Source organism: Triturus cristatus, chromosome 4_1 (assembly GCF_964204655.1).
Source record: "Triturus cristatus chromosome 4_1, aTriCri1.1, whole genome shotgun sequence".
In the NCBI taxonomy this organism is placed as follows: domain Eukaryota; kingdom Metazoa; phylum Chordata; class Amphibia; order Caudata; family Salamandridae; genus Triturus; species Triturus cristatus.
In genome coordinates this window covers 800,271,542-800,299,207 of record NC_140585.1, presented here as the reverse complement: position 1 = coordinate 800,299,207, position 27,666 = coordinate 800,271,542, and the positions used below count along the sequence as shown (strand labels likewise).

Genomic DNA, 27,666 nt, shown 5'->3' with positions numbered 1-27,666 from the left:
AAATGTGCTTCATTTTTGCTTTCCGAATGGCTGAATGCATACAGTTCATTTACAGGTATTTACATTTTGTTGTGTGTTGCAAAATAAAATGATATTTTACAGCCTTTTATTTCACATTCCCTGTACTGCAGCAAGATTGTCACATAATTCACTTTAAAAACTGCTCTCACTTTGCAGTCATAGGAAAAAAGTAAACAGCAATCTCGTGTTAAAAGAGTACGCAGCAATTTGTCAGAAGACCATGCCTGAAATGTGACCTCGGTCTTAGAAGCACCGGCTAATATGACAATATAAACACAGAATTTTAAGGCACTTTTTTTATTGCCCGGTCTGGTTTGAGGGGGTTGCACTTCTGCGCACTGTAAAATTTCTTATACACAAAGCACCAAAAAGTTATAGGTCTTAATTTTGCTGTGTGTGTTTGTGTTTATGACTTGTAATACTTCACTCACATCTTTTCAATAGAGGAACAAACCATTGCATGACATATTTAGGACCTGTTCTTGAATGGCTGGGCTAAAAACTAAAGCCTATAGCCAAGAATGCCTGTACATCACATGCATAGTGCACAAGTGCCAGAATCTAGTGCACAGGTATCGAAATCCTGAATCAGCTCTCCTTATAAAGTTTCCTTGACTTACTGTTACTTACGATGTGGCAGAAAATGGAGTTGAATTGACTTTTCCACTTGTTCCCTTACATAAAGCACAATTGTAATGGAAGTTGTAGTTGCTGGGTCTGATGGTTCAGTGGCCTAATACATCCACCAGAGGTATTGGTGTTTCGCCTCATGGTCATACATTCCCTTTGCATTCCCATCGCATCGGGTCCTTACATTACATTATGTCATGCTTTCACTTCCAAATTTCAGTATTACGTATATAGTGATATTGAGAAACATCATCTAGCAATCACGGATAGCATAGAGTCCAGCATCAGGCAACTGCCCAGAAAATAGGACGCACCATCTTGTGCACCATCTTGTGCAGATGGACTAAGATGAGAGCACTGAGCCATTTTCCTAACTGGGAAAAAAGGGTGGTGTGGGATGGCAAAAACCTTTGTCCCATTTCCTTTTCTAGAAAGCCACAAACCATGTTCTGTAATCACTTTGTACAGCAAGAGGAAAAATACTAGTAATCCTTTGCCTCTTCATGCGAAGGCTTAAATGGAAAGGACCCAGGAGTGAACATTGGGGCCTATTTTGGGACAATACAACCACCGCAAGGACCAACAGCTCCAAAAAGGACAGCAACTTTCCAAAAAGGACAGCAACTTCTTACCCATCTGCATCAGAAGTTGTATTAAATTCCCGTTCCTCTCCCGAAACGTATTCATGAACGCGTCTATCTACTGAGAAAGTGTTAAACATTATGCATGCTTAATCTGGAAGGGGAAAACATCTTGATCCTTTGGAATCATCCTGACGGAATTAATGTGTGTCTATAATTACAGATTCTGTGGATATATGTATATAGGTTAAAAAAATGAAAGACGATTCCATTGTTTTCTTCTTTCCCTCGCTATCAGGTTTTCAGAGAGCACGATCAATGTGAAATTTTGAAAAGCTGTGAAAACGAATGCTTTTTTGCTTGCATAAGTCTTGTAACATGACAGACTACTGCTTGCTGGAACTTCAGTTAGAAATAATGTCTACTAGAAAAAGATGACATCCAGTTAACTAGTCTAATTCTACCAGCCTTGACCAAGAGCTCAAAACGTTTGTGAGATAACACTGACAGAAATTAATTAAGATCCCACACTGGGCAAGGCGTTCGAACGGGGTAAAAAAAAATGTAAAGAAAAAAAAGACATTAAAATTGTTCAACTTCAGCATTCCGAAAGAACTGCAGGTTTCTCGCTGGAATCGAGGTATCGGTCCATCTCTCTCTCCATTTCCCAACTAGATCACCTGAGGGGTTTCTAGCACTGCTCTTGGTCCATGAGGTTGTGTTCCATGTGGGCTGAAGAGAAGAGCACTTCAATAGGTCACTAACTAACTCATTCAAGAAGCACTTGGTGAACACCCAAATTCCAAGCCCCAGTAGTTACTTCTTGATTCCCTTCTTCAAAATTGGATTCAATGTCTTCTGTCGTATAGGCTCTTTTATGCTCTGATTTCATGCAAAACAGCCTTTCTCTATGGCTGCATACAATGCACAGGCACATGCTGAATTATGAATTTCCAAGCAAGACAATTTAAAGGAATACAAACCATCTGCTGAAAACTGTGTCTGGCACTCTGCATATGCTCTGACCATAGTGCACTGCAGCAAAGGCTTCTGCCTTCGAAAAAGAGAGGGGGGAAAAATTGTAGAATTATTCAAAATGAAGTACAGAGCAGGAATAGTGTATGCATGAGAGGAACTGGTTCCAGTCCAAACCAATTAGCGGAGTGACAGAACTGGCAAGGTGGTGCACGGGAGATGGAGAACGGGGAATATGAACAGATATTTTCACATATGAAGGAACAAAGCTTTCCATTAACATTTTTCAAAAGAAGTTTCCAATACTGTCCTTGTGTAGAAAGGTGCCCACAACATTGAGAAAGGGAACGTGTCAGAAAGTCAAAGTACTAATGTTACTATTACATGGATTTTATTTTCCCAGCTTGAAAAAGTCTAGATTTTTGTGCATTAATCGTATAAGGAGAGGACTGAGGGTTACCTTTTTCAAGTTAATGAGTGTAGCCTTAACCACTTAATAGAAAGAGTAGAGGAAATAAAAGGTCTTTGGTAACCTCAACAATGCTGCCTTGTCGACATCTGCATGCGGGGTGGTATCAAAGAGGGCTGCTGCTTCTGTTTTGACTTTTTTGATAGCCTTAAGGCAGATGATTTGACAGCTACTATGCAAATCTTAAGCCGCTATAGACATGACTTGTGGTGACACAGCATTTCATGTTAATCACGGTCTACTTTTTAAGGCCGAAATGTGGAGTACTAGGGATTTCCTCTTCCCCTTTAAATCAATCAGGATTTGTAGAGTACGGCTGCATCACAACCGAGAGGGTCTTGAGGCGCTGGGAGAGCATGCTGCCTGTTCTCCTAGTGGTTGAACATCCAGGTCTTGAGGTCTTTCCGGAACTGCTGAAGTAACGTTGAGGCTCTGAGGTGCAGGGGAAGTTTGTTACAGGTCTTAGCCACCAGGTAGGAGAAGGAGCGGCCTCCACATTTCTTGCTGCAGTTGCGTCAGGCAGCTGCTGGGGAGAGAGAGATTCAGAGCGGAACTTCCTTGTAGATTGGTGGAAGTTCATTCGATTGTTGAGGTACGCCTGTACTTAGTTGTGTAGTGTCTTGTAAGTGTGGGTGAGCAGCTTGAACTGGCATCTCTTTGCAACTGGTAGCCAGTGGCTCTTCCTGGGGAGTGAGTTGATATGGGTCCGTCTGGGGAGGCCGAGTAGGAGTCTGGCTGCTGTGTTCTGGATAGTCTGTAGTTTCGTCATGAGTTGAGCTGCTATTCCTACGTAAAGGGAGTTGTCGAAGTCTAGTCTGCTGGTGATGAGAGCTTACGTGACTGTTCACCTAGTGTTAGGTGGGAGCCATCTGAAGACCTTCTTGAGAATTCAGAGGGTGAGGAAGCAGGTGGAGGAGAGGGAACTGACCTGCTTCTTCAAGGATAGCTGGCTGTCAGGGATGATGCCGAGGTTGGGGGCAAGTTTGGTGGGTTTGGGGGTTGGGCTCAGCTTAGGTGGCCACCATGTGTTGTTCCAGAGGGTGTGTTTTCCTTTCCAGAAGGTGAGTACCTCTGTCTTGTCAGTGTTGAGTTTTAGACAGTTGTTCATCCAGGCAACCATGTCTTTCATGCATCTTTGGAACTCGTCCTTGGTGGTGGCTGGGTCATTAGTCAGGGAAAGGATGAGTTGAGTGTCGTTGGGGAAGGTGATGGTGTTGAGTCCGTGGCTCTGGATGATGTTTGCCAGGGGTGTCATGTATACATTGAAGAGGGTTGGGCTAAGTAATGACCCTTGAGGTACCCTGCAGGTGATGTTCTTAGACAGCGAGGAGTAGGACAGAAAAATGACCTTCTGCGTTCTTCCTGTGAGAGAGGATGCAATCCACTTGAGGGCTGGTCCTTGGATTCTGATCTGGTGGAGTCTGTTTAACAGTGTGTGGTGGGATACAGTGTTGAAGGCTGCTGAGAGGTCGAGGAGGATTAGGGCTGCTGTTTCTCTGTGGTCTAACAGCATTCTGGTGTCATCCGTGGATGCAACTAGTGATGTCTCTGTGATGTGGTAGGCTCTGAAGCCTAATTGGAAGGGGTCCAGAAGGTTGTGGTTCTCCAGATGTCTAGTGAGCTAGATGTTGGTGGTTTTCTTGAGGACCTTGGCTGGGAAAAGGAGCAGGGAGATAGGTCGGCAGTTCTTAGGTTACCCTGGGTCCGCGGATGGCTTCTTTAGCAGCGGCTTCACATTGGCATGTTTCCCTTTCTGGGGAAAGTGGGCCGCGGTGATTGAGGACCTTGGTAAGTTCTTTACTGATGGTTTGATTGCCAAGGTTGAATGTATGGTATGGGCAGGAGTCTGCTGGGGCTCCGGAGTGGATGGATCTCATGATGGACGATGTTTCCTTCTTGGAGAGGACGTTCCATGAGGTGAGCTGGTGTAGGTGTACGTCGACCAGTGTGATGCAGTCCTTGGAGGGGGTTGGGGTGCGAAGTCTTGGTAGTTGGTGTTGATTTAGTTGTGAAAAAAGTCCACGAGGGTGTCGCAGAGAGCTTGCGAGCATGTGATGTGTTTTCAGTTGCCCAGGGATTGGTGAATACTTTGACAATGTTGAAAAGTTCCTTGCTGTTATTGGAGCTGTCGTTGATGTGGGTGGCTAGGGCGGTCTTCTTGGTGTTCTTCAGTTAGTGGTGGTATAGGCTGACGGCATCTTTGAAGTGTTTTCGGTCCTAAAGGGTTTTACTGGTGTGCCATCTTCTTTCCTTCTGTCTGCAGTCACATTTTTGGGTTTTCAGTTCTTCTGTGAACCAGTTGAGGGGTCGTGTTTGTTTTTTGAGGTTAGTGGGTTTCTTCAGTGCGTCTTTGTCAGTGCTTGCTGCGAGACAGTTCACAAAGTTGTCTGCCTGTTGCTGTGTGTCTCCAGTGGGTGTGGGTAGGCGGGAGCTGAAGGCGTTGGCCCATCGTTGTTCCAATACCTTTGCCCAGCTGCGCCATGTCTCTCCGGCGGTGGAGTCGGGGGTGTAGAGTGGTTGAGAGATAACGAAGTGGACACAGTGGTGATCGATCCATGTGAGCGCCTCGGTGTGGGTGTATTTTACTCTGTTGCTGGCTGAGAAGATAGGGTCAAGCGTGTGTCGTGAGGTGTGGGTGGGGTCAGTGAGCAGCTATTTGAGTCCAAGGCTGGGCATACTTTCAAGGAGGTCAGCCGTGTTCCCGTCTTCGGTGTTCTCCAGGTGGAAGTTTAGATCTCCTATGAAGATGTATAGATTTGAGTGGATGGCGAGAGGGGCGATAAAGTAGGGGATGGAGTTGCAGAAATCAGGGCAGGCCCGGAGGTCTATTGGCGAGGGTGCCTCTGCTGATCATTTTACTTCTTGGCTTGGAGTTGGAAGATGAGGTGCTCTATGAAGGTGATGGGAGTTGTCTGTGTGTGGTGGAAGAGCATTCAAGATTCTCCTTGTAGATTATGTCAAAGCGATCCCTCCGCCGTTTCTGTTGGATTGGTCCTGTTGTGCGAGCTTGTACCCGTCGGGGGTGGCTGTGGCGATACCTGGCGAATGCAGGGTTCAGCCAGGTCTCTGTGATGAAGACGGCATCCAGGGCAGGGGTAGTGATGATGTCCCAGATTTCCAAGGTATGTTTTCAGAGTGAGAATGCATAGATCAGCATGCAGTGGATCTTTCCGGAGGTGTTGGAGTCGGTCTTGTTGGTGGTAGTGGCGTGGGTGGTATCCTTAGTGTTGCAGGCGAAGTGGAAGTTCCGGCAGGAAAAAAGCCCTTTGGTGTTCCTCGGGAAGACACAGGGGCAGGTTTGTTATCCTGGTATCCAGAGTTCAGGGCTCAAAGTTCATCCGAGGTGAAACGGTGGCGGTCCGTGGGAGTTGGGGTCCTGAAACTGGACATGTTCCCGGTGCGTGCTCAGTGAGCCCTCTGTGTGCATCTGCTACATGGTCGTGCTGCGGTCCACATGCCGGGAGGAGTCGGGGGAGGGAGAGGTAGTAGACCCCCACAGGGGAGGTGCCCAGCCCGATGGGGAGGGAACAGGAGGTGGGAGAGCGGATGACTACTGGCTCACGAGGTCAGACGGAGAGGGCCACAGAGATTCAGCAGGGCACAGGGGCGGAGAAAGTAAAGGGGTGAGCAGGCTAGGAAACCTGGAAGGAGAGTAGGCAGCCAGAGGGCGAGCGTCACGGGCCAAGGCTGCCCGGGACCAGGGGGAGAGGGGTGAGGCGAGCAGCAAGCTGATGGGGGAGGAAAACGGTGCCGAGCAAGTAGAGGGGCAAGGCTAAGCACAGACACTGAAAAGGGAGAGGCGAAGCAACTTTATCAGCTTTAATCTTGCTGTTTTGAAAGACATTATCCAATCTAGAATTTTCTTTTAAAAGGGCACATACTCTCACTTTCCCAGCTGATAATCTAGAACAGCATTTCCCTTGACAGGGTAATAAAAGTCCGCCAAGAACTATGTGGTCAACATGAAATCCCATTAAAGCCCATGTACTATTGCAGCGTCCTGTTAGCATCAAAAGTATGGACAGGTTGCTTTCAAGTTTGTGGGATTAGGAAGGAACAGTGATCGTAAAGAACACTGGGAAAAAAGATGCAATGTGGAAATCTAAATATCATTGGAAGCATGCATTGAGGACAAGCGCTGAGTAGTTTCATCTCTACAGAAAACTATTAAAGGTCACTCAAGAGAAAGTACATAGAACTTTTCAAACGTATGAGCTGCAGCATTTTCAGCAATACAACTGTGCTTGTTAGGAACATAAATTGTTTGTACGATGGTGCAACATGTGTCCCCTAGGATTTGTCAACACAGCACTGCCGTCAAGCAGATTTCCATACGATAGGAAATGTACTTTACGGAATTTTAAATAAATTAAAAATCAGAAACAGTATCGGGGTACTTTTAAATGGAGGTGATGACTAATATATTTTAGAGGCATAAAATTAGGCTTATTGAAGAGTAGAAAATAAAAACAGAGCAACAACTTATAGGTCACAAGCAAGAGGCCTGCAAAACATTCTCTGTAAAAAGTAACCGGGCAATCTTGTGCAAAATGTGAAAGGATCATACTCCAAGGTCTCAGGAGCCATGCTGCTTAGTACAGAGAAGTTATTATCTAACCAAGTATTTTGTGCTCCAATGCAACAAATATCAGCTAAGGCTTAGAGTGTGCAGACTACAGGCAGATTACCTCACACCTGACATCATCCAAAACATGATAGTTTTAAGTGAGTCCTCTTGTTGGTAATGCTGAGACGTTGAAGTCTTTGTAAATGCAAACTGATTAGATAGGCCTGTAATTTAAAATTGTGAAATGAAGCAACCCTCTGTAAACTGGTCTTTATATAATTTAATATTCAAAATTGGTGAATCAAGGTTGATATGTTTCTTTCATAACCTTAGATATGTAAAAACAAACCACAATGACTCCCTTTGTTTGGCTTCATTAGAATGGTGCACTGTAAACCTAGTCATTCAATTGAAGTCAGGTGTAGAGTCCACAAATTCAGCAAATCATCGCAGTCACAATACCACAACTATAAAGATGAGCAGTACCCAAAAACGTTAACAGTTGGCTGATAATAAAATAAAAAGACTAGATGGAGTGGGGGGCTTATAGGAAGTAGGAATGTGAAGAAAAGGGGGCTGCGGGCGTGCAGGAAGGTGAATGAGTGCAAATTCAAATTATACTCACACTGACTAGATGGAACACAAGCAGCAGTTTTCATTTAATAATGTGTGAAAGAGTATTATAATATTTTTGGCCTTCAGTTTGATTTACTCTAGGTTGTTTAAAAGGGATTTTGAGACATTAATCATTTTATTTTTATATAAACTTTGTTTTAATAAAATCATAGGAATTCACTCCATTATGCTCCTTCCTGAGATACTGAGCAAAAGCCCTAATCCCACACCCTCACTAAAGGTTTTTTATGGCAGATAAAAGGGTCTGTCACATTCCAAAATGCTCTCACCTAAGCCAGATTAGTGCACTTGCAAACAAAGAGCTTTAAAGAAAAAAAATGTACACCTTGTTTCGAATGGGGGTCTTTACTTAAAAAGGAAACCACTTTAGATATGGTTACATATTTGTTCTTTAATCCTTGGCTTAGTAATAGGTGAATGATACTCTGTCGAAAGACTGCTCTAACCAAAGGTCTTAGAATAACCTTTCAAACTTGAGTAAGTGACTCAATCCCATAGCACCTAGTTCCAGTTCAGGGGCATGGATATATGCGGCAATGGGGGACCAAGTTATGAAGTAGTTATGGCTAAATTATGCAGCAAGAAAATGGTAATTTATTTGAATAATGAAGTCCACACTGTGGAAGTATTATTTCTCCATCTTATCTTTTGTAATTTTAACAAATTACTACATGGGCAATTGTTCCACCTCATTAGCAAAAACAAAAGGTATGTTACAGTGTCACAACAGGTTATGTTTTTTTGCATATAACTATTGGTCTGTTTCAACTAGAAACAATTTTCTTATTCAGATCTGCAGATTATGTAGCAAGTAGTGGATAACGTGGCATGGATGGTAACTTCATTCATATTTGGAAAGTACATAATGTCAATGGCCTCGCTTATATAGCACCTACACTAAGGTTATCATGATGTTTCTGCTCCAGTCCAATCTATCCATCCCAAAATAAAATGGGATGGTAAGGGTTTTTGAAAATGTAAGTTTGACTCAAAGGAGGAAGACTGATCTACCACATTGGGTCATCTGGTTGAAATGACTCTCAACCTCCAGTTCCACCCCTTAAGGATTTACATCTAAAGGAGGAAACGCATGCCTCTTCTATATCTGCAGAATGTACACCTTGTTTAGCCACATACTGCAATACCAGATTAAATCAAAAATCTGGGCCAAAATAGTATAGGGCCTTATGTTTATATACAAGGCATCTAAACATCAATCTGAATTTGTTGACAAGCCAATTAATGCTACCTGAATAACTGAGTTGTTGGAATTTCCTGAGGCACATGGCAGCTCTACATATGGCCTTCTGGATTTTCTGATGCCTACTGATCACTTGTGCTGTGCCCCAACATCTCAAACCTCTTCTCCTCAGCCTACCCTGCCCCATCCACACTCTACTCCCAGTCTTCTTCCCTGGATGAACCACAGAACTAATTTATGTGGGATTAATGATGGCTTTTGCAATCGTAATTTCTGACTGGGCCTAAAGGAATGGTACAAGCATACTTAGTAGATGGCAATGGAGCACATATAAATGAGACGTGGCAAGGTGAATTCTGCGCATAATTGTGTCTGCCCGTATATCAGATCATATCGTTCCAAACGGAGCTCCAAGGATAAGAAGCGGACACTCTACTCTTCCAAAATGAAGACAAACTGACTCCCAATTGCATTCAGTAATATCCGGAGCACCAGATCAATGTCCAAGATTTAAAGTCCACCATTAGTTGATTATTTTTTCCACTTTATTTTTGGTCTTCGCGTGTATCCAATAGAAATACAGCAAGATCTTGAAGCATACACATGTTTCGTCTTATGGTAAATCTACCATTGATTTAATCGGTGCAACAAAACAAATAATAACCAAGCTCAGTTATATTCCATCGTCGCCCTAACTTAATTCCAAATAACATCACGGTGATTATGAGTTGCTGGGAAAATCAGAGATCAGTCATAGAACCCACACGTCCATAAACAGGTTGAACCCCAAACCAAAATGTAAAGCTGAAAATTAGTGTGGCATGTTATTTCACAATACAATTGTGTTGCAGTCGCATAGTTCTTCCAAAGCAGACTACATATCATCAATGTGAGTAAGGAGTGAAACAGAGGATTAAAATTAATTAATGTATAAATTATAAACAAAAAGGTGTCCTGAGCTTAAGGAGGCACTCGGCAAACAGGTGTCTTTATCCAAAGCATTTATTTCAAACCGGCTTTTGTATTCTGAATAAATTACGTGGTCTTATGCGTTTCAGGGCACCTGCCCCTTATTCATAGGCTGTTCATGAAGGTGCACAGTGCTGCTGACGTTTTTATTGGCTGACTGCCCTCTGGTGGGCCTCTCCAGTGAGTAAAATACTGCTGCATGTTGGTCCTTGTAGTTAGTTATTCAGCACATTTTTCCTTCGGTGGAAAATGTTACATCAAAGTCATTTGAAATGAATGTTCATACCCTCCAGTGGGTCTCAGTAACACAAGTCGGTTTGCAATTCCAAAAACCTGTTGCCCCGCATTTGAGGCTTGGCATAATTCCAAACACCGGCAGTCCTCTCAAAGTTCACCAGGCGGTTCCATTACTTACTCAAAAAGTCACAAAGATAGTTCCCGTAACTGTAAAGCCCAGAGTAGTCTGACACAAACACAAACCGATATAAACGTAAACAATATAAATCCGGTATAAACTGAGTACCCAAATATTTCTCAAAGTCCAAAATCAGAAATCATACAGGCCAAAGAAAAGGATGTGGAGGATGTAGAGGTTGTAAGATAGGATAGATCAATAAGCCCTTTATGCGTTTCAAGTGCCCAGAAAACACTGGTGTTTGTGATCTATATTCAGGCCCTTTTCCACCACATGTAGTTGCATTATACATCAGGATTCACAATGTTGTAGTCTCAGTTTCCGATGTCAACCCCTTACATCATTCTGTACAGACTCAATCCCATGGAACCTAAAGCTCAGATGTGTATGTTGAGCCTCATAATCTTTTGCATGTGTTTATATAGGATATCTCTCATCCCGTTTTAACGCTCTAGAATGTTCTAGGATGTGATCTGTTGATTTGAGCACAAGCCCTAAAGATTGTATTTACTTTACCAAACTGATGTCAGCTTCCCCAATGTACAATCGGCCATGTAATGAACCAAGCTTTAAAAAGGCATGCTTAGGGTCCAATAACATGATCTCCTCTTTTGACATATTCAGTACTAGCTAGTTGCCCTGGAAGGCGTTAGTCACCAGGGGATTAACCAGCTGGGAAGGGACTACAGTGGTGAAGTGCAGACATATGTCTAAAAATTCTCTGAAGCTTGTGTGTGCAGAGACAGTTCAAGTGTTTTTTAAAGACTGAAATTCAAATGAACACAAATAAACCATAATGGATGAAATACTTAGAATAGTAGCACTCACCTCATCTAACTTATTAAAACGTTCTCTCATTGGTGCCTCCAGCTCCTGCTGTATCTGTGCTTTTAATAACTCCAACTTTTGGGGTGTGAGCACCTAGAAGTAAAAGAAAAGCAACACAATGTGGTTATTACTGGGTACTCATAAAGTATTAAACTTAGATTTGTTTCCTTCTACATACATCACGAAATGGAAGCCTTAAGTGTGGTATAGGTTAGTCAAGGTTGCCCCAGGTGTAGAGTGAACAGCGAGGGCAGGTCATTCAGGGATAGGAAGATAATCCTTGTGTTTATGAGCAAACAGAGAGAATCATTAACAGGGAGACTGGACACTGGGGTTTTGGGAAATGTAAACAAGAGAGCATAGAGAGTAGCAGATGATAGGCGGGAACGCAAGCCCAAAAATACACTGAAAGGTTATTCTCAATAAGTGAAAGGTATCACAATGTGCCTCCTCAAAATGCACCATAGGAGTGGTCAGTGAGATAAGAAAAGATCCACCGAAAGTGCAGCTCCAACGGTAAACAGCGAAGAGAGGGCAAAAGTCAAGCAAAATGGCTGACAACGTGAAAGTTCCAGAATGTTTGAGATAAGTGACACCAAAATGTAACCACTTTAAATTTAGATTACAAGGCCTCAAAAAGAAAGCAATCTCTCCAGAAAGAATTCTATTTTTCAGTTTGTTAAAGATATCTGCTAAAACCAGACTACAAGCAAAAAGGCAGAAAAAAAAACCTTGAAACTAATAATACTATTCTCTGAGTGACACGTTCTAACTTGGGGATTACTAGCCCAAATCACTCTGCGCACCACAACACTCTCAGTGGAATGTACTCTTCTAGGATTTGCCAGATATGGCTTGGCCTTACGACAGGGATGCACTTGCAAAGCCATAGGACTTTAAAACCAATCCTTTTTTCTACAGGTAGCCAATAAAGTAGATGTCCTGACAGATGACAGTTTCTTCCTACACCCGGAGTCAGACGCGCAAGACCGCTGAGGACTCATTTAAAACTTAGGATTCCTTTTTTGCGAGTCCTCAATAAACAATATTGCACTAATCAATCAAAAAATGAACACTCCTGAGGGAACAGTTCACTTGTGCAGAAGAGAAAATGACTTGTTCCATCACATTTCTCTCATTTCACAATTTCACTAGCTGAGTAATCTAAAGCTATTTATCAAGGATCACGTCTAGACTTTTGGTAAAATCCAAGGAAGTGATGAAGCTGAAGCACTTATCATAAATCTCATCTAAAGCAGTTTCCAATCGCAAACCCAGAACAATCCTTTTAAATAAATGTTATATTTCAGAGACACCAACTCTTTAACATAGTACACATACACAATTTATCACTGAACTGTACGACCAAAAGTAAAATGAGCCACTACATGTTCAGATATATGCACACTAGCAGAGTGTAGCACCCTGGAATTTAGTGACACATGGCTGGTAGTTTTGAAAAATGAATGACATTTGTACATTTACTCTCAGAAGGTTGTACAGTGATTTAAAAAAGGGATGACCCCCCTGTGAACTTTTACGTCTGGTGTAACACTAAAAAAATATAGTATAGCACATTTTTTAAACAATTAGTGGCCTCTAAGCACACATTTTTTTTGCAGATACAGGTAACTGGATAAAAAGGAGATAAAGAGGTATGCCCAGAAATAAACCATTATGTTTCAAAGGAAGAACTGATCCAAGCCCAGGTCCACTTAATCTTCCAAAGTCTTCAACTTAGTCGCTGATAGTTTGTCCTACCAAACTGAGGGCCAGATTCATGCAAATGTAGTACATTTGCACCTGCAGATTTAAGTTTACATGTGGGTGAAGATTTACTGCAATTTGGGATTCATGCATACTACCGACAGTACATCTGGAAAGCTGTGACAGGGGCCGGTTTCTAGGCATACTACTAGGAATCTTATTGGACTCTTCTCATGGTCTACTATTGCTGTTTTACAGCATTCTCCATACCAGAGGAGTAAGCACAGTGGGGAATGGAGCCCTGTGGCACACATTTTTGTTGACTCGGGAGGGGGGGGGACCATCTTTCCCTGTAAAGAAAGTCCACGTCCTACAACCCCTTCGAAATATGGAGATGTTCCATCTGCCTAGCCATCCTGGAATGGCACTTGGCCAGAATAAATCTCTGACCATTTCCAGATTTGAAAGGAAGTAGATAAAGTTTTGGAATGCTCAAAAACAAAAGTTTGTGGATGTTCCCAAACTTCCAATGAAAACCATGCCACGGAACACCAAGTTCCTATCCAATGAGTGTGATGAATTATTTTAGATTTCTTTAGGGAGGCCCCAGTTTAGTTTAAACTCGTCTTCATTATGAAGGGCAAGTCAAAATTTTCCTCGGCTTCATTCCTGTGTGGCATTAGATACATCTCTTTTATATAATAGTGGGAGGCAGATGAACACATCAAAATGAAGGGCAAAGAATGGGCTGAAGTTCAACATCAAAGGAATGGATATAGGCATATTTTCCTTACTGGAAGTAGCTATTGTGTACTGCCTCTAATCCTAAAGCACCATTAAACTTTTTGTACTTCATCCTCTTGCCCAGAGTCTAACTTTCTGAACACCTACTTTATAGATATTCAGGGACCAAATGGCCCAGATGTCAAAACAATATAGCAATCACACCAGATAGACATGTTGATGGATTAAAGAGTATAAGAATGCAATTGTTACTGGGATCCAGTGTGTTCACATAAATCAGTTCTCGAGAAAGAATGAATGACTATTTATAGAGCAAGACAGTTCCCCAGTACCAGGATGTCCTGAAGCTAGAGAATATGGACCACATGTATGAAGCTATTTTACATTCGCAAACAGGCCGATTCACAGAATCGGCCCGTTTGCTAACGCCAAACGGCTTTTCGAATGTACCAGCCTCTATTTTGTGATTCGGTAACCTGTTATTGAATAGCAAAATGGGTTTGCAATTCGGTATTTGAAAGGAGCGTATTTAGGGAGTACCTTCCAAATACCGAATTACAGCAGTGTGTGTAAATGTTTTGCAACCAAATACCAGTCGCAAAACATTTGCAGTTTACCATCAGATTCAATCGCCGAGGGACCCTTTCCCCTTTGTGAATGGTGACAAACACTTTCGTAAGAACAGGCAGTGGTTAAACTGACCACTACCTGCTCTCAAAAAATGAAAGGAAAACTTTTCATTTTTTTCTTTTAAAGGCAACCCGTTTTCCTTTAAGAAAAACGAGCTGCATTTTAAAAAAATGATGGCTTTTTTTTTTACTAAAGCAATCACGGACGTGGTGGTCTGCTGCCCCATTAATATTAATGAGGTAGGTCGATTTGCAACCCCCTAAGAATTGCTAAATGAAACTCATGGATTTTCATTAATTTTAATAGTGATTACCTAATTGCGATTTGCAGAAAGATTGCAATTAGGTAATCGCTATTGCTTATATTGATACGTGTGGCCCCAAGCCTTTTATTCGGAGAAGGGAGATTAATTGGAGTTGGAAAAAAAAATGGTTTTCAACAGCTTCCGGAAAGACACCTCTGAGAAAGCCTGACAAAGGAGGTCTGGTGGAATGGAGTACCAGTACTAAGGACCAGGTATGAAAAGGAGCACCCTACAGCCCCATTCTGGCCCACTTAAAATACAAAACCAGCAGGAAACTGGCCCTAGATTATCTGAGATGCCTTGCCAAGAAAATGAATTATTTCTATCCCTACCTAGATAAGGCATGGAAGAACTAGAACTTTGAAACAGATCTCAGAGATCTGAGAAGATGGTGTCTGGGAAAGTTCGAAATTAGTCTGTTTTTTTAGACTTTCTGAAGTCGTTTAATGAAATACATGGAGAGCCCTAAATGTACGGAATTCCCATAGTCAAGTCTGGATTGGATCGGATCGGATCGGAGCATGGATCATGATTTTACGAGTAAATGAGGCTTTGACGTTTTACGTTTTTTTAGGCTTTCAGTAAGGTAGAACGTGTAATGGACACTGAGGTAACCCAAGATGTAAAGAATACATCCTGGTCAAATTTGAGTCCAGGGTGTCTTATCTTTGCAGGGATAAGTGTATTATCAAGTTCTGTAGGGCACTACATGGGAGACCAAATATAAATAGGTTTACCAAATATCAATTTTTTGTTTCTCTGAGTTTTGCTTGAGGCAGCTTTCTTAAATCCAAGACGCTACAGAGGCAGTATAGGCATAGAAATTCTCTTAAGAGGAGTTTATGTTTTCTTTACTGGAAAGGATCAACTCAGTCTCATCAGAATATCACACGATTTTAAAAATTGACAGGATAATACATAACATGGAGGTTATGTAAATTAATTTTTGCTGGCCAGGCTGACATTATCAAACATCAAATAACATAGTTTTAATGGAAGTACTAAGAACTAAGGCGCTAACTGTGAAAATGGAAGTTACTCACGTCCCTTCCCCAACCTCTAAGATCAGTAAAGGACTGGATGGATGCCTGGACATTTCTGACATTCAAGCCTGCACAAATAATAGGCAAGTTGCACTACACTGTGAGTGCTTTTTAAGGTTTGGCCATTTTAATCATTTTCTCTTCCCCTCTACTAGGGTCAATATTTAGAGGCAATGCTAAGCATGCCATTTTGCTAAATTTGATAATGTAATTATTGCATCTCTTTGGCAATGCTTCATGAAAGCTAATTAAAATACAAGCACAAAAAATGCAGAATGTACTTTGCACTGTTCCAAATCAAAGATACATAGAAACAAAGGGTTTTATTATAAATTAATAAATGGGAACACAATTATTAAAACTTTAAGTGGAAAATACAACAGCTTGAAAACACTAAAGCCTCATAAAATCTCTGAGTCACATGGGCAGACTTTGTGAAAAAGGTAATCATTCAGTCACATTTCATCATTACCTGTGTTTTTAGTTCTTCCAGCTCCCTTGTCTTGTCTAACAAGTCCCCACGGAGTTCGGCAAGCAAAAGCTGAAATTTTTCCTGAACAGTCTGCTTTTCAACAAGGAGCCGCTTTAATTCATTTTGTGACTTTGTAAACTCATCCTGCAGCCTGTAATAAAAAGGTTTTTCAGGATGTTTTAAGGACTATACATTTCATCCAATTCCTGCAATCCCGACTGTGTACTTTGTGAAAGTCAAAAGATTTTAAATTAAGAAATGTATGCTTCCTATAAGTTGTATAATACCATGTGACACAGAGGTGCAGCCATTCTTTGAACATACAATTATTATCATCTTAAGTCTCAGTCACTCGGCACTCTCTCTACTGCAGGTACTCTATACTCCTATACATAGCAAACTACCTTTTAATGTAATGCTTGTACAGTCCCTCTACTCAACATGCTAATTCTACAAATACACGCAAATAGTGTAAATGTCCAGTGTCTAAGCTCAATAATGTGATCAATGGCTTAGTTATACTTCAAAGATGGAGGTAGAAAGTTTGAGGACCCTACAGTGAACTTCAATGAAGTTAAGAAAACACATCATGAGGATAATTTCCAAAGTACCGAGAACACTAGATCGTTTGCCACAATTACGGTTGCATATTTTATGACATTATAGGTTATGTTTTCTACTACTTTGGCAAAGGCAAAACAAATCAGCAAGGACAGCAGTGCAAATAGGGGCAATACTGTCAAATTATATGGCTGAGTGATCACAAACATTTGTTGCAGAACACATACCCCACCCACATCAAAACTCCCAAATCAAAAATGTTAACATTTTCAAGCACATTAAAAATCTGTGTCACTCCTTTAGGTGAATGCTTAATCGTGTGTAATAATCCATTGTGGATATTGTCTCAGATGAGCATAAACGTCCTAGAAAACAAAAGCAAAAAAAAACAAATGCAACATACCTTGTGTGCTCTGCTTTTAAAGTCTGGTAGTTCGTTTTGTGACTTTCACACCGCATTCTTTCATCTATTAGCATTTTCTGTAGTTCCGTGTCAGAAGAAGGTAGCCCCATTCCCCCACTTGTCGGGGGCAGCAGAGTTGAAAATTGATCCATTTAATGAGCAGCAGTAGATCCGACAACAAGGAAATGTGAGATCTAATTATGAAACCGACAATTCCCTCCAGCTCGTCCTTGACGTAGACATCCCATGTGACCAATTTACCTAGTGTAACATTCAAAGCCCCTCATTAAAACAGTCATGTCTCAAAGAAAACGGTTCATAATTTCTTCTCCTTTCACAAAATCTACCTACAAAACAATAAAACAAACATTATGGATGTACCCAGATACAAAACTAAGTCTTAATCTTCCCAGAGTTAGACTTTTTATTTTACACATTTAAATACTTTTTAATTGTTTCTAATGGAGCTCAGTGTTAGGTTTACTATTTACACACTGTGCGGATTCCGAAAAACTTCTTCCCAGCCACAAAAAGTATTGGAAAATAGTCCTGGACATTACACATTTTTAAAATGGTGGAGTATGCGAGTCCCTTATGGAGGCCTATCTCCATTTATTTTTTTAATTACAGTTGAGTTGTGATGTCTCTAGTCACCTGTAAGAAAGAAAGGACGTAGCTGCTCAACTGTGACGTCCCAATACCCTGGTTTCAGGGCCGTTTCTACCATTAGGCAAGACTAGGCGGCCGCCTAGGGCGGCAACAGGGGGAGGGCGGCAAAAAACATGAGTTTGGGAATCCCCTATGCTCCAGTTGTGTGAAATAACACTGGAGTGGCAGCTACGATTTTACAATCTCATTAATGTTGCCTTTTGAAAGTTTTACATTTGTCACATTTCCCTTAATGTCAGTTTTTTCATGTTGATCCAAAATATATCTTCGTTTTGTGTTACGCGTTCACTGAGGAAGTTTAGTTTTAAGCACATTAATTAAGTTTCGTTTGAAGCACATTAATTATTGTCAGAATTGTTTGTTTGTTTTTTGGTGTGTTCCCTGTCGGAAATCGCAGCTGACCAGTTTTAAACGGCTTCTAACAGATTCAGAGATGGCTCGTGGCTGTTTCAGACGTAGACTACCTATGTCCAGCGGAACTAACAAGGAAATTCTAGCGACTAAATAAAAAATAATGCCGGATGAAGCCATCAGAGACTGGTAGCATCTCTTCTGCATTTGAAGAGAAATAAACACATTTAAATGGTGGTCAAAATAGCGAGTTGGAACCTGGTATATGAAATTTCCTTCTCTGGGTGCTGCGTCCATTACCCACATCACAATGGGCCCAGCAAATGGGAACAACTTTAAGAGCTTAATATGCACTCCGTCAGGTCTCTCTGAGTCTAGGCAGTTTTCGGAAGTGCGGAAGTGACGAGCCACAGCGGAAGCCATGGAGACCTGGAGACCCAGAGGCCTAGAGTTGGAGTCGCTGAGCCCCGCATCAACGAGTGGAGGCTGCATGTGCGGAGATTAAGGCAACCAAGCAAAGCAAGTGAGTAGTTGTGCAGGGGGTGACAAGGGTAGTGCCGCGGTTCCTCCCGTTCCCGTATGTGTGGAGGCGGTCCGCGTGGGCACTAGGCCGGTGCGGCTTGCGCAACGTAGAGAACCATCCCACCCCGCCCGGGAATCCTTCACGCTGCATCCCAACGAGGCCAACTTCAGCACGGTGAGCCACCTGGCGCTGGAACTGGTGGAGAAGAAGGCATTGCAGCGTTACACATGTTTGCTTTATTTGCTTGCAAGGAAAGCGGGAGTTACTTGGGTTTTGTTGTCCGTCATGGTGTTCTCTGAGCAGTGTTGGCAACAGTGAGGCCTAAAATTGCAACAAGACCCCTCCCATTCATTGAAGCTCTTACCTCTTAGCTCTTGCCTGCAGGTTATGAGGCAGAGGTCACGCTACTCAAATGCACCTGACCTAGAGCGAGCAAGCGCACCTGACTTACAGCGAGCAAAGTGTTGCTGGAATGAATTATTGAGATGCATCATATAGAGGAATTGATGGCTGAATGTTCTATACCTGCTGTGTTTTGTGTTGTACTGATATTTCATTTTCATGCGAGCGGTGTGTTATTTAGTGTTTGGTATTATTATTTTGCAAGGTTTTCCCGGAGATTTATATAGCGCGATATCAGAGCATTTTACATGAGCACCAGTTACGTTATACAAGGTCACTCCCATTTTTCGCTGGGCAGTGGGCACGGGGGCTTCAAGTGATTTGCAGGATGTTGAGTATCATTGCCGAGACTGGAATCCAGCTACCCAGATTTGAGATCGACCGCCCTAGCCCGTTAGGCCACATCCTCTTCCAATATTAGGTCATGTTTGTGTCTTCTGCGCTCCTGAGTCTGTGCTCCGTATGGCTGGATTTCCTGCTCGGATGAGCCGGAATGCAAGAAAGAAAAAGTGAAGTTGAGCCGTGATGACAGAGGGAGAGAGTGATGGTAGTAAAAGGGAGGGGGCGGCATTTTTTAATTCTTGCCTAGGGTGGCAAAACACCTAGAAACGGCCCTGCCTGGTTTCAGACCCAGCAGCCAAGGTAAAAGGCAGGTCACAAGCAGTACTACAACTGCACTTTAATCAACAGAAACAGAATTGGCTTATCCTTCTTCTGATTTGTTTTTCTCAAATGAAGAGTTAGCAGCAGAAAGGAGATATTTATGGCAACAGGATTACTTTGTGCATGCTATAGGTCATTACAGTAAAGATAAACTCGTCATTTTTCTGCACATTCTGTGTTACTGCATTTGTTAATCTGACTTAAAATAAACTGATTTCAATATCTTTTGTGCAACAAATTATTAGATGCTTTTAAGTGTGTTACATTTTCCACTGCAGATTCTGCTTTTATTCTTCATGTCTGCAACTGGCAGGGATGCAAGTAGTTTGTGGGAAAGGTGATGGTGTGACCATGCATTATAAGAAATAGAATACCTTCTGCTGTACAGTAAAAGGATATTGTAAACCCCCTCGGAGTTCCACGACCTTATAAAAGGAACTCACATGGAGTGATGAGGACAGAAGGGTAACTTGAGCCAAGACAATCCGCTCTCACACTGTTAGGGCAGCAACCAACCAAGTGCTTTCTCTCTTACTCTCGCATTTTCCGGGTGTCAATCCAGGTAGGGTCTGAGCCTCGATCCGATTAGGGTCTGCCTCACTTTGGCAGCACAAGATTTTGCTTCCTTTGGCCTAACAGTACATGGAATCTGGGCCTTGAAAGATGGGAAGGCCAAACCCAGAAATAACAACAATTTAACTGCACATCAATATGTGTTCAGAAATATCGAACGAGTCACATTGGAAATCCAAGAATCCTTTAAATCATATATGATTGAGAAATATTCTTTATTTCATTTCACAATATGTTGATAAACACATTGTGAAATAAAATAAAGAATACTGTTCAAATTCTGCATAAAGAATATTACTTTTTTAAGGGTATTTGGAACAGTGAACCCAGGAAGTAGGGCACCCACTTTTTCGGAATTACTTTGAATGTGGCGGCACATATCACAACTGTTCAAAGCAACAGCTTTGGTAATAGCTTATGTAGTTTTTTCTCAAATTGCCAACCTTGAATGCTAATCTGTGTTTTTCTTCATGCACTGGATGTATGTGTTCAGAATCAGCCATTATCCTAGCCTTTAAAAAAAATGCACGGTGATTGCTCAGGTCACCAATTCAAATTATTGCACTTTGGGCATCCTTTTATTAATACAACGCCATCTCTGCCTGGGACATGATGCCATATGGATTTTTGAGTCTTCTTTGATTACCTTCTCTTTTTAGGTCTCGCCTGACCCAGCGCATGAGCTGGTCTGGCGAGACTTTTTGAGAGGGCTCCAAAAAGTGCTACCAGGCCAGCCTAAAGCTACAGTGCATGTGAGCGGGCGCGCACGCCGCGCTTTTCCGAGATTATTTTCACTTTCGCGGCCGTGCGGCCGCTTTGATGTTTGATCGCGATCACTTTCGCGGCCGCACGGCCGCTTGTTTCTTTCTCTCTCTTAAAATCTCCGCTACCATTGTTATCCCACCTCTCCCCAAACTGATACTTCTGCCTTCTCTGCTATTTTTCAGCTCTCTATCTCCAGTTCCCCTCTCCCTGTTACACTTTAGCACTTCTCCCCAACACTCATTCACTTACTGCTTATATTGTTCTCTCTGCCACTCACAATTCTTTACATTCTTTCTCACTGTCCCCCTACCCTTCCACCTATTTGTTCTCACCACCCCTTGCCCTTCCCCTGTGTCCCCTTTCTCACATTCTTATGTCATTCTCTCCCGGCCTTTCCTAAAAACATTTACCAAGTTCTCTTTCACCCATATTGTTTATTTCACCACTGATTTCTCTCTTTATGTCTCACCCCCCTGGCCTAGCCGCATCACTCTCTTGCTTGCCCCCACTCATTTGAAATCTTAGACCTGCATCCCACCTGCCTAAACACCTCTTGGGCTCACTCCATAGTCAGTATCTCAAATGCTATGCATGTCATTCTCACCTTCAGGCTGTCTGTGTCTGCCTTTCCCTGAAATGCTCTTTTCAGTCATTCCTTCACTATTCTTTATTTCTCCGCATATATCTCTTCTCTGTATTTCTCGGCCTGTGTCTTTGATTCTCATCTTCCTGTTTTTAGGGCACCCATCTCTTTTTATATATCGCCCTCTTATTTTACTTCTACTCCTCTCTTTTCCTTTGCTCTCCTACCTTTTCCCCTTCTGCTCAGAATTGGTAAGAGTACTTAGCTCAACATTCTAGAATTCTCTTACATACCAAGATGCCTCGCACTATGGGTGCAGAACACACTTTCTTTGAGAATTTCTGGTGTACTGCAATGCCATGAAGGCTCAGATAGAGAGTACGCAGCCTGAAATCAGAATTATTCAAAGGCCCATTAGGCAACAAATATCTTAAGTGGAACAGACAAAAATTGGGAGGAATAGGAAAATGATCTACGTCAGATTCATAAGGAATTCTGATAGCATCTCCAGGGAAAGGAGAAAAACAAACTAAATAAATGAATAGTGTCTCTAATAGATCAGGAAAAGTTTCTCAACAATTGGACAGAGACCTGTGAGGAAAATGAAAAGTCTCTGCCTCACTTCCAAAACCAAGGGTTTTCATACACATTTTACACACAGGTAATAAGCTGAAACTACAAATATAGCATGACATGACTAATGATAATAGATATTGAGCAAATCAGAATGATGATCGTCACAACAAGAACTGCTAACCCATTTCTAAGTCAGATGAATTCGTCCATTAGCTTACACAGCAACAGCACACTGGAAAGATTTACAACACAATATAAAACATTTTCAAACAAAGACTCATACACCAGGGTACGAACGAGTGTCCTGCACAATGTTACATTAGGTACATGAAGAAAGGCTCATTCACAATACATGCTCTCTGAAGAAAATAGCTAATTTCATCACTGCATTTCTGTGCTTTGTGAAAATAGTGGGGAGAGAAGACATGAAGGGGGACATTAATTGGGAGGGGCAATGAGCAGGAGGAAGATGAACAGAACACCAAACACCATCCATTTGAATAAAATGGTGCTTCTGTAGAAATTTGGCATAACTAAACTATATTATATACACACTTCTAAACCGCTACGTAAAATTGTTTCAAGTGCAACATTAATAATTAATTGGGTACAACTATATTAATTATAGAAATCATTATTGGTCAAAAATAATTTGTCACCCACAATTGCACATTTAAAAAGAGCTTTAAAACTCCCATCTAGTGATACTCCTCTTGATACATCCTTCCCATCATAAGATCTCATCTATCCTATTTTTCCAAGCCCATCATGCCCTCCTCTCCTGATCTATCCTGTTATGCGGTCTGCCATGCTTGGATCTGCCCAGACCATTCTCAGCTATCACATGTTCTTTTGTCACTCTATTGTTTTGCATCTTCTTTGGCCTCTAATACCTGCTTGTTCCAATTCTCACTCCATTATTTTCTTTTCCACGATGTGTGTTCTCCCTACTTCTGTGCCCTCTTTAATCCCATACTACACCATTCCATGCTCTCTGATTCAGAAATCGTATGCCCTACTCCTCCCAACCTTGTGCTCCCCCATCATGCATTCTCCTATCCTGTGCTGTCCCTTCTAGTGCTATATCCCCTCATGTGCCATTCACATTCAATGCTCTATATGTGTGTGTTTTCTATCCTATGGTTTGCCCAACTTATGCTTTTCCTAGCACTGTGATACTCCATCATGCATTTTCCATTTCTATACTCCCTATTTCAATGCCTTGCATACTGCCCCTTCTATCCTGTGTCAACATAATGTACCCTCTCTTTCTGTGCTCTGTGATCCTATGTTCTCCATAATGTGCTCTTTGTGGTCTGCTGCATCCTGTGCTCCCGCATTCTATGCACCCAATCCTGTGACTTTCCAATGTGTTCTCTTACTTGATGTGGTTCAACCATTCTGCGCTCTTTTCCGTCTAGCCCTCTTCCATGTAGTGCTCCATCATCCTTTACTCTCTCATCCTCAGCTCAATTTTCACATGCCCTGAACTGTCCTGTCCTCTATCTCATTTTTTCTCTCCTTAATCCATCTCACTTTCATCCTGTGCTATCTTATAACTTGCTCTTTCTTATCCACTGTTCTCATCCATCCTCTGTACTCTCACCCTGTGCTTCATCACCCTAAGCTCTCTCATTCAATGGCTGCATTTTCTCATTTTATGCTACCAACAATGTGATGTTCGTCTGTGTGCTCCCCTTCCCTGTGTCATATTGTTCCTGTTTTTATTCATCTTGTTTACTCCCCCATGCCACATGTGCTTGCTTGTATTCCCATTATTCTATTATTGCATCCTATGCTGTCACTATTTTTAGTTGTTTGGTCCCTCATTCCATGCTCTCTCTTCTCTATTTTGGTAGATTCCTGCTTGCCCATCCTGTCCTCTCTGATCACTGCATGAACCCTCCCGTAATATACTATTTCTCATCATCCAAATCCAGGCCCCATGCACGCACCCTTCTGTGCCATTTCCCAACTTATATTCTCTTACATCTTTCTCTCTCCAAACTACAACTTTTGTTCTCTCCCATTCTCTGCTTCTCTCTTCCTATGCTCACCTATTTGGTCTTTTTCCCATCCTGCACTCTTTGGTTTTTCACTCAAGCAATATATGTTTTTTCTCTAGCATTGTGTTTTTTTGTCTACACAGTCTCTTTCCTATACTGTTCTTGCCATATTGTATGTGTTTCTCCACTCTGTGCCACATGTCATTCTGTGTCCTCTTCCATGTTGTTCTCTCATATTCTGTGTGTTGCTATCGTCTTTACTTTTCATTCCTTTTACCAGTGCCCTGGCCAAGGCCCGACCAATTGGTTTTATCAATGCTTGTTTTAACTGTTTTTGCTGCATGGCCCACTACTGGCAGGTGGCCATCTACAAAATGTTTAGTGACCATTCCAAGATGGGCACCTGCATGCGCATTGGCGCACTCATTCACAGCAAGTATCTCCAATTGGGTTGGTTTTATTTTAACAAATCCCTTTCTAAGAGGGCAACCAAGGATGCACGCTTCCATGGTGGACATCTCCTAATGTTCTATTAAAAAATCCATAAAAAAATGGCCAGTAAACGTATGTAGCCTGACGCTTGATCCCTCAATAATAGGCCTCACTGGTATATTTCTACATATGTACAATACCGGGAGGTTTATGGAGGCTTTCTATTTGTTAACACAGGATAATTGGACAATAATTAGGTGATTTCAATCCATGGTCATAAATCCATGTGATCCAGTCGAATGACCAGTTATGCGCAGTTAGTGCCTTCTGTTTTTGGCAACATTTTCATTTAAAACGTAAAAACATTATATCTCTGGTTCCCCTTATTGGAATGTTGTTGTTTTGGTAGCATTTAGTGTAATAAAAGTTATCCTAGTTTTTAGGTTGAGCTTTGAGTCAGCGTGCACGCGCAGCTCTGCGAGACTAGTTGTTGTGGTGTAGGGAATGGAAGTACCGCCCACTCTCCGCCCATATTTACCATTGGCTTGTGTCATTGTCCTTCCTAAATGCTGACTTCTGATTCGTAAATAGGCGTGTTAGTCCCTCCTTAGTACTGCCTGGTCTTCATTTGTCATCACCCATGGCTACTGGCCCTTTTACTTCAGTTGTTACTCTGTACCTGTTATTTATTCGCATGTATGCGAGTTTGAGCTATTGGCATTGTAAATGACAATGCCTTTAATTTTTGTTTTGGCTTTTAAAACATAATTAAAGCACATTGTCATTTACAATGCCAATAGCTTAAACTTGTTTTTTATGTGTGCATGTGGCTTAACGGCCAGAGCGGCCGATTTTGAAGCTGGGGAACCAGGTTCGAGTCTGGTGGGAGGCCCAAACATCCTGTGATTCTGTCCAAATTACCTTATCTCCCCCTGCCGAAAAAAAATAATACGTGTATGTGTCAGGCTGCAATGCAACTAGTGCTCGTGTAAAAGCGCTTTAATACCTTCTGGTCGAGTTCGTGCTATATAAAACTGCAAAAAAAAAAAACTGCAAAAAAAAAATAGCTCAATGGCCATCTTTCCATCTTTCAAAATTGGGGAATGATCGAAATTAGCACAAATCCTCCACCAAAATGACCTGCTACTATGGATCCGTGTTCTTGTGCCTCAGAGGCAGCACTCCTCTTAGAAAAGGACACTAACGCAGAACAAAGATAGGAAAGGTTAGAACCTGCAGCAATTCACTGGGGAGAATTTTACCGTTTTTGAGGTAGTATAAGCATTTTTGTCATGCACTCACTATCCACCAAGTATTGTGTTATTTTCCACATTGACATTTTCTTTACGAGACCTAGTATTTTAATAAGCACTTCATTATCTTTCATTTACATCTTATTGCTAAACGATATCCTAGTTCTCACCAGAAGAGCACACTGAAATGTGCAAAAAGCTACAGCCCACCTTGGAAGTGCCAAACCCTATGAAGTCAGGCTATGCTGCAATTCAAATATGATGTGCCAATGTTTGTTTGGGTATGCTGTCATTATGGCCAAAATAGTGCTGTGTAGAGAACTATATTTTTTAGTCCTCAACAAAATTATAATTTGTGCATCTATCTCCTTCACCCATCACATTGCTATGCTCTGTAGCCCATAAAAATAACCACTACTCGATTGTCATTGCGCATGCCATGAAAGCACTTCCCCTAAAAGCTCAAAACAAAATCACCACTTTAAAAACACACCCTACTCAGTGCAGCTGGTTATTTGCGTAGGTTAGTGTTTCATGACCTCATCACGGAGTAGTAAGCGCTATACAAATGTCAAAATACAATACAGTGAGGCTGGACACACTAGGTTATAATGACATCCGCGTTCGCAGAAAAGACAGGCAGTATCAGAATATCTGAGATGTAAGTCGTGGTATCCCTACATTAACTGTCACAAATTCCAGCAAGGAGGTACAGCATATGTGAAGTCGCCGTTTAAGCAACACGTAAGTGGAAGAAGTTTCAAGAACATATACTTTTAACAATCTATGGTGTTGCTTAGGGCACATGAAAAAAACACACACCTAAGAAGGAAATAAAGCGACAATGACCACCCCCACTCAAATGAAAGATTTCTGAACATGGACTTTACCTGCACTCGCCCAACGGGAAAACGCAAAACATCCGTTTGCCTCGAAATCTCTCCTGACTATAACCAAGTAAACCAACTCATTATGCAGAGATGTAGGGAACAGTAGTCCGAAAGCTAGAAATAGATTGACGGGCTAGTGGGCGGAACTAGATGGGTCTTTACGGCTCGATTTTCCTGCGATTGGTTAAGGAAAAAAGTGACACGCCTTGATGAAAAGGAGCAAGCCATCCCCAAAGAAACCGCTGCAGTTGTTCAACAGAAGAGAGTGCCTTACTGCCGCCGCTGCACCGGAACAGATCCTCCCATTACTCCGGAAGACATCACACCCCCCACACGTGAGCCGGGACTGCAAGCTGTGGACGAGAAGCCCTTGTAGGTTGAGGTCTGCACTCCCATCTGTGACGAAAGATATGTACGAACAGACCTGCCATGAGTGATCCGTACTCTGAAGAGCTTCACATACTAAAAAAGTATAGGAACAGCACACTAAGAGTCAATATTCCCTAATTAAAATACGTAATACATTTCTACATAAAACACAATTTATATATTATTTATAGAATATTACTTTCACGTATCTCCTGTAAATATTTTCATGTGTACTGAATGTACAGTATAGAAAATGTAATAGATATGTTATGACATTTAAACGATGTGTTCTAATCCATTGGTAATTCAAACGTCGCGTTAGAAAATGCCAAGATGGCTGCTCAAATCCTCCGAACAGCTTCATTGTTGGAGGCCGTGAAGCACCACAGTTGCTTTGGAAACAGAACTAGGACGCTTTCTGCCTGACTTGAGCGATCCGATGTTAGAAATTCAAA

General features: G+C 41.9%; 1 protein-coding gene across 2 annotated transcripts in view; it reads right to left on the bottom strand.

Moving 5' to 3' along the window:
• CEP83 (centrosomal protein 83) overlaps positions 1–27,109 on the bottom strand; it is a 259,250-nt gene extending 232,141 nt beyond the window's left edge. Inside the window, exons 1-4 of one of the 2 annotated variants that reach the window (XM_085653397.1) lie at positions 26,843–27,109; positions 17,157–17,503; positions 16,193–16,343; positions 11,293–11,385 (exon numbers count right to left, since the gene is read on the bottom strand). In XM_085653397.1, the coding sequence (XP_085509523.1) occupies positions 11,293–11,385; positions 16,193–16,343; positions 17,157–17,308 (396 nt within the window). In that variant the 5' untranslated portion in view covers positions 17,309–17,503; positions 26,843–27,109. The remainder of the gene's footprint in view (positions 1–11,292; positions 11,386–16,192; positions 16,344–17,156; positions 17,504–26,842) is intronic. The other variant, XM_085653398.1, reaches the window with a different exon arrangement.
• Positions 27,110–27,666: the final 557 nt, after the last annotated feature.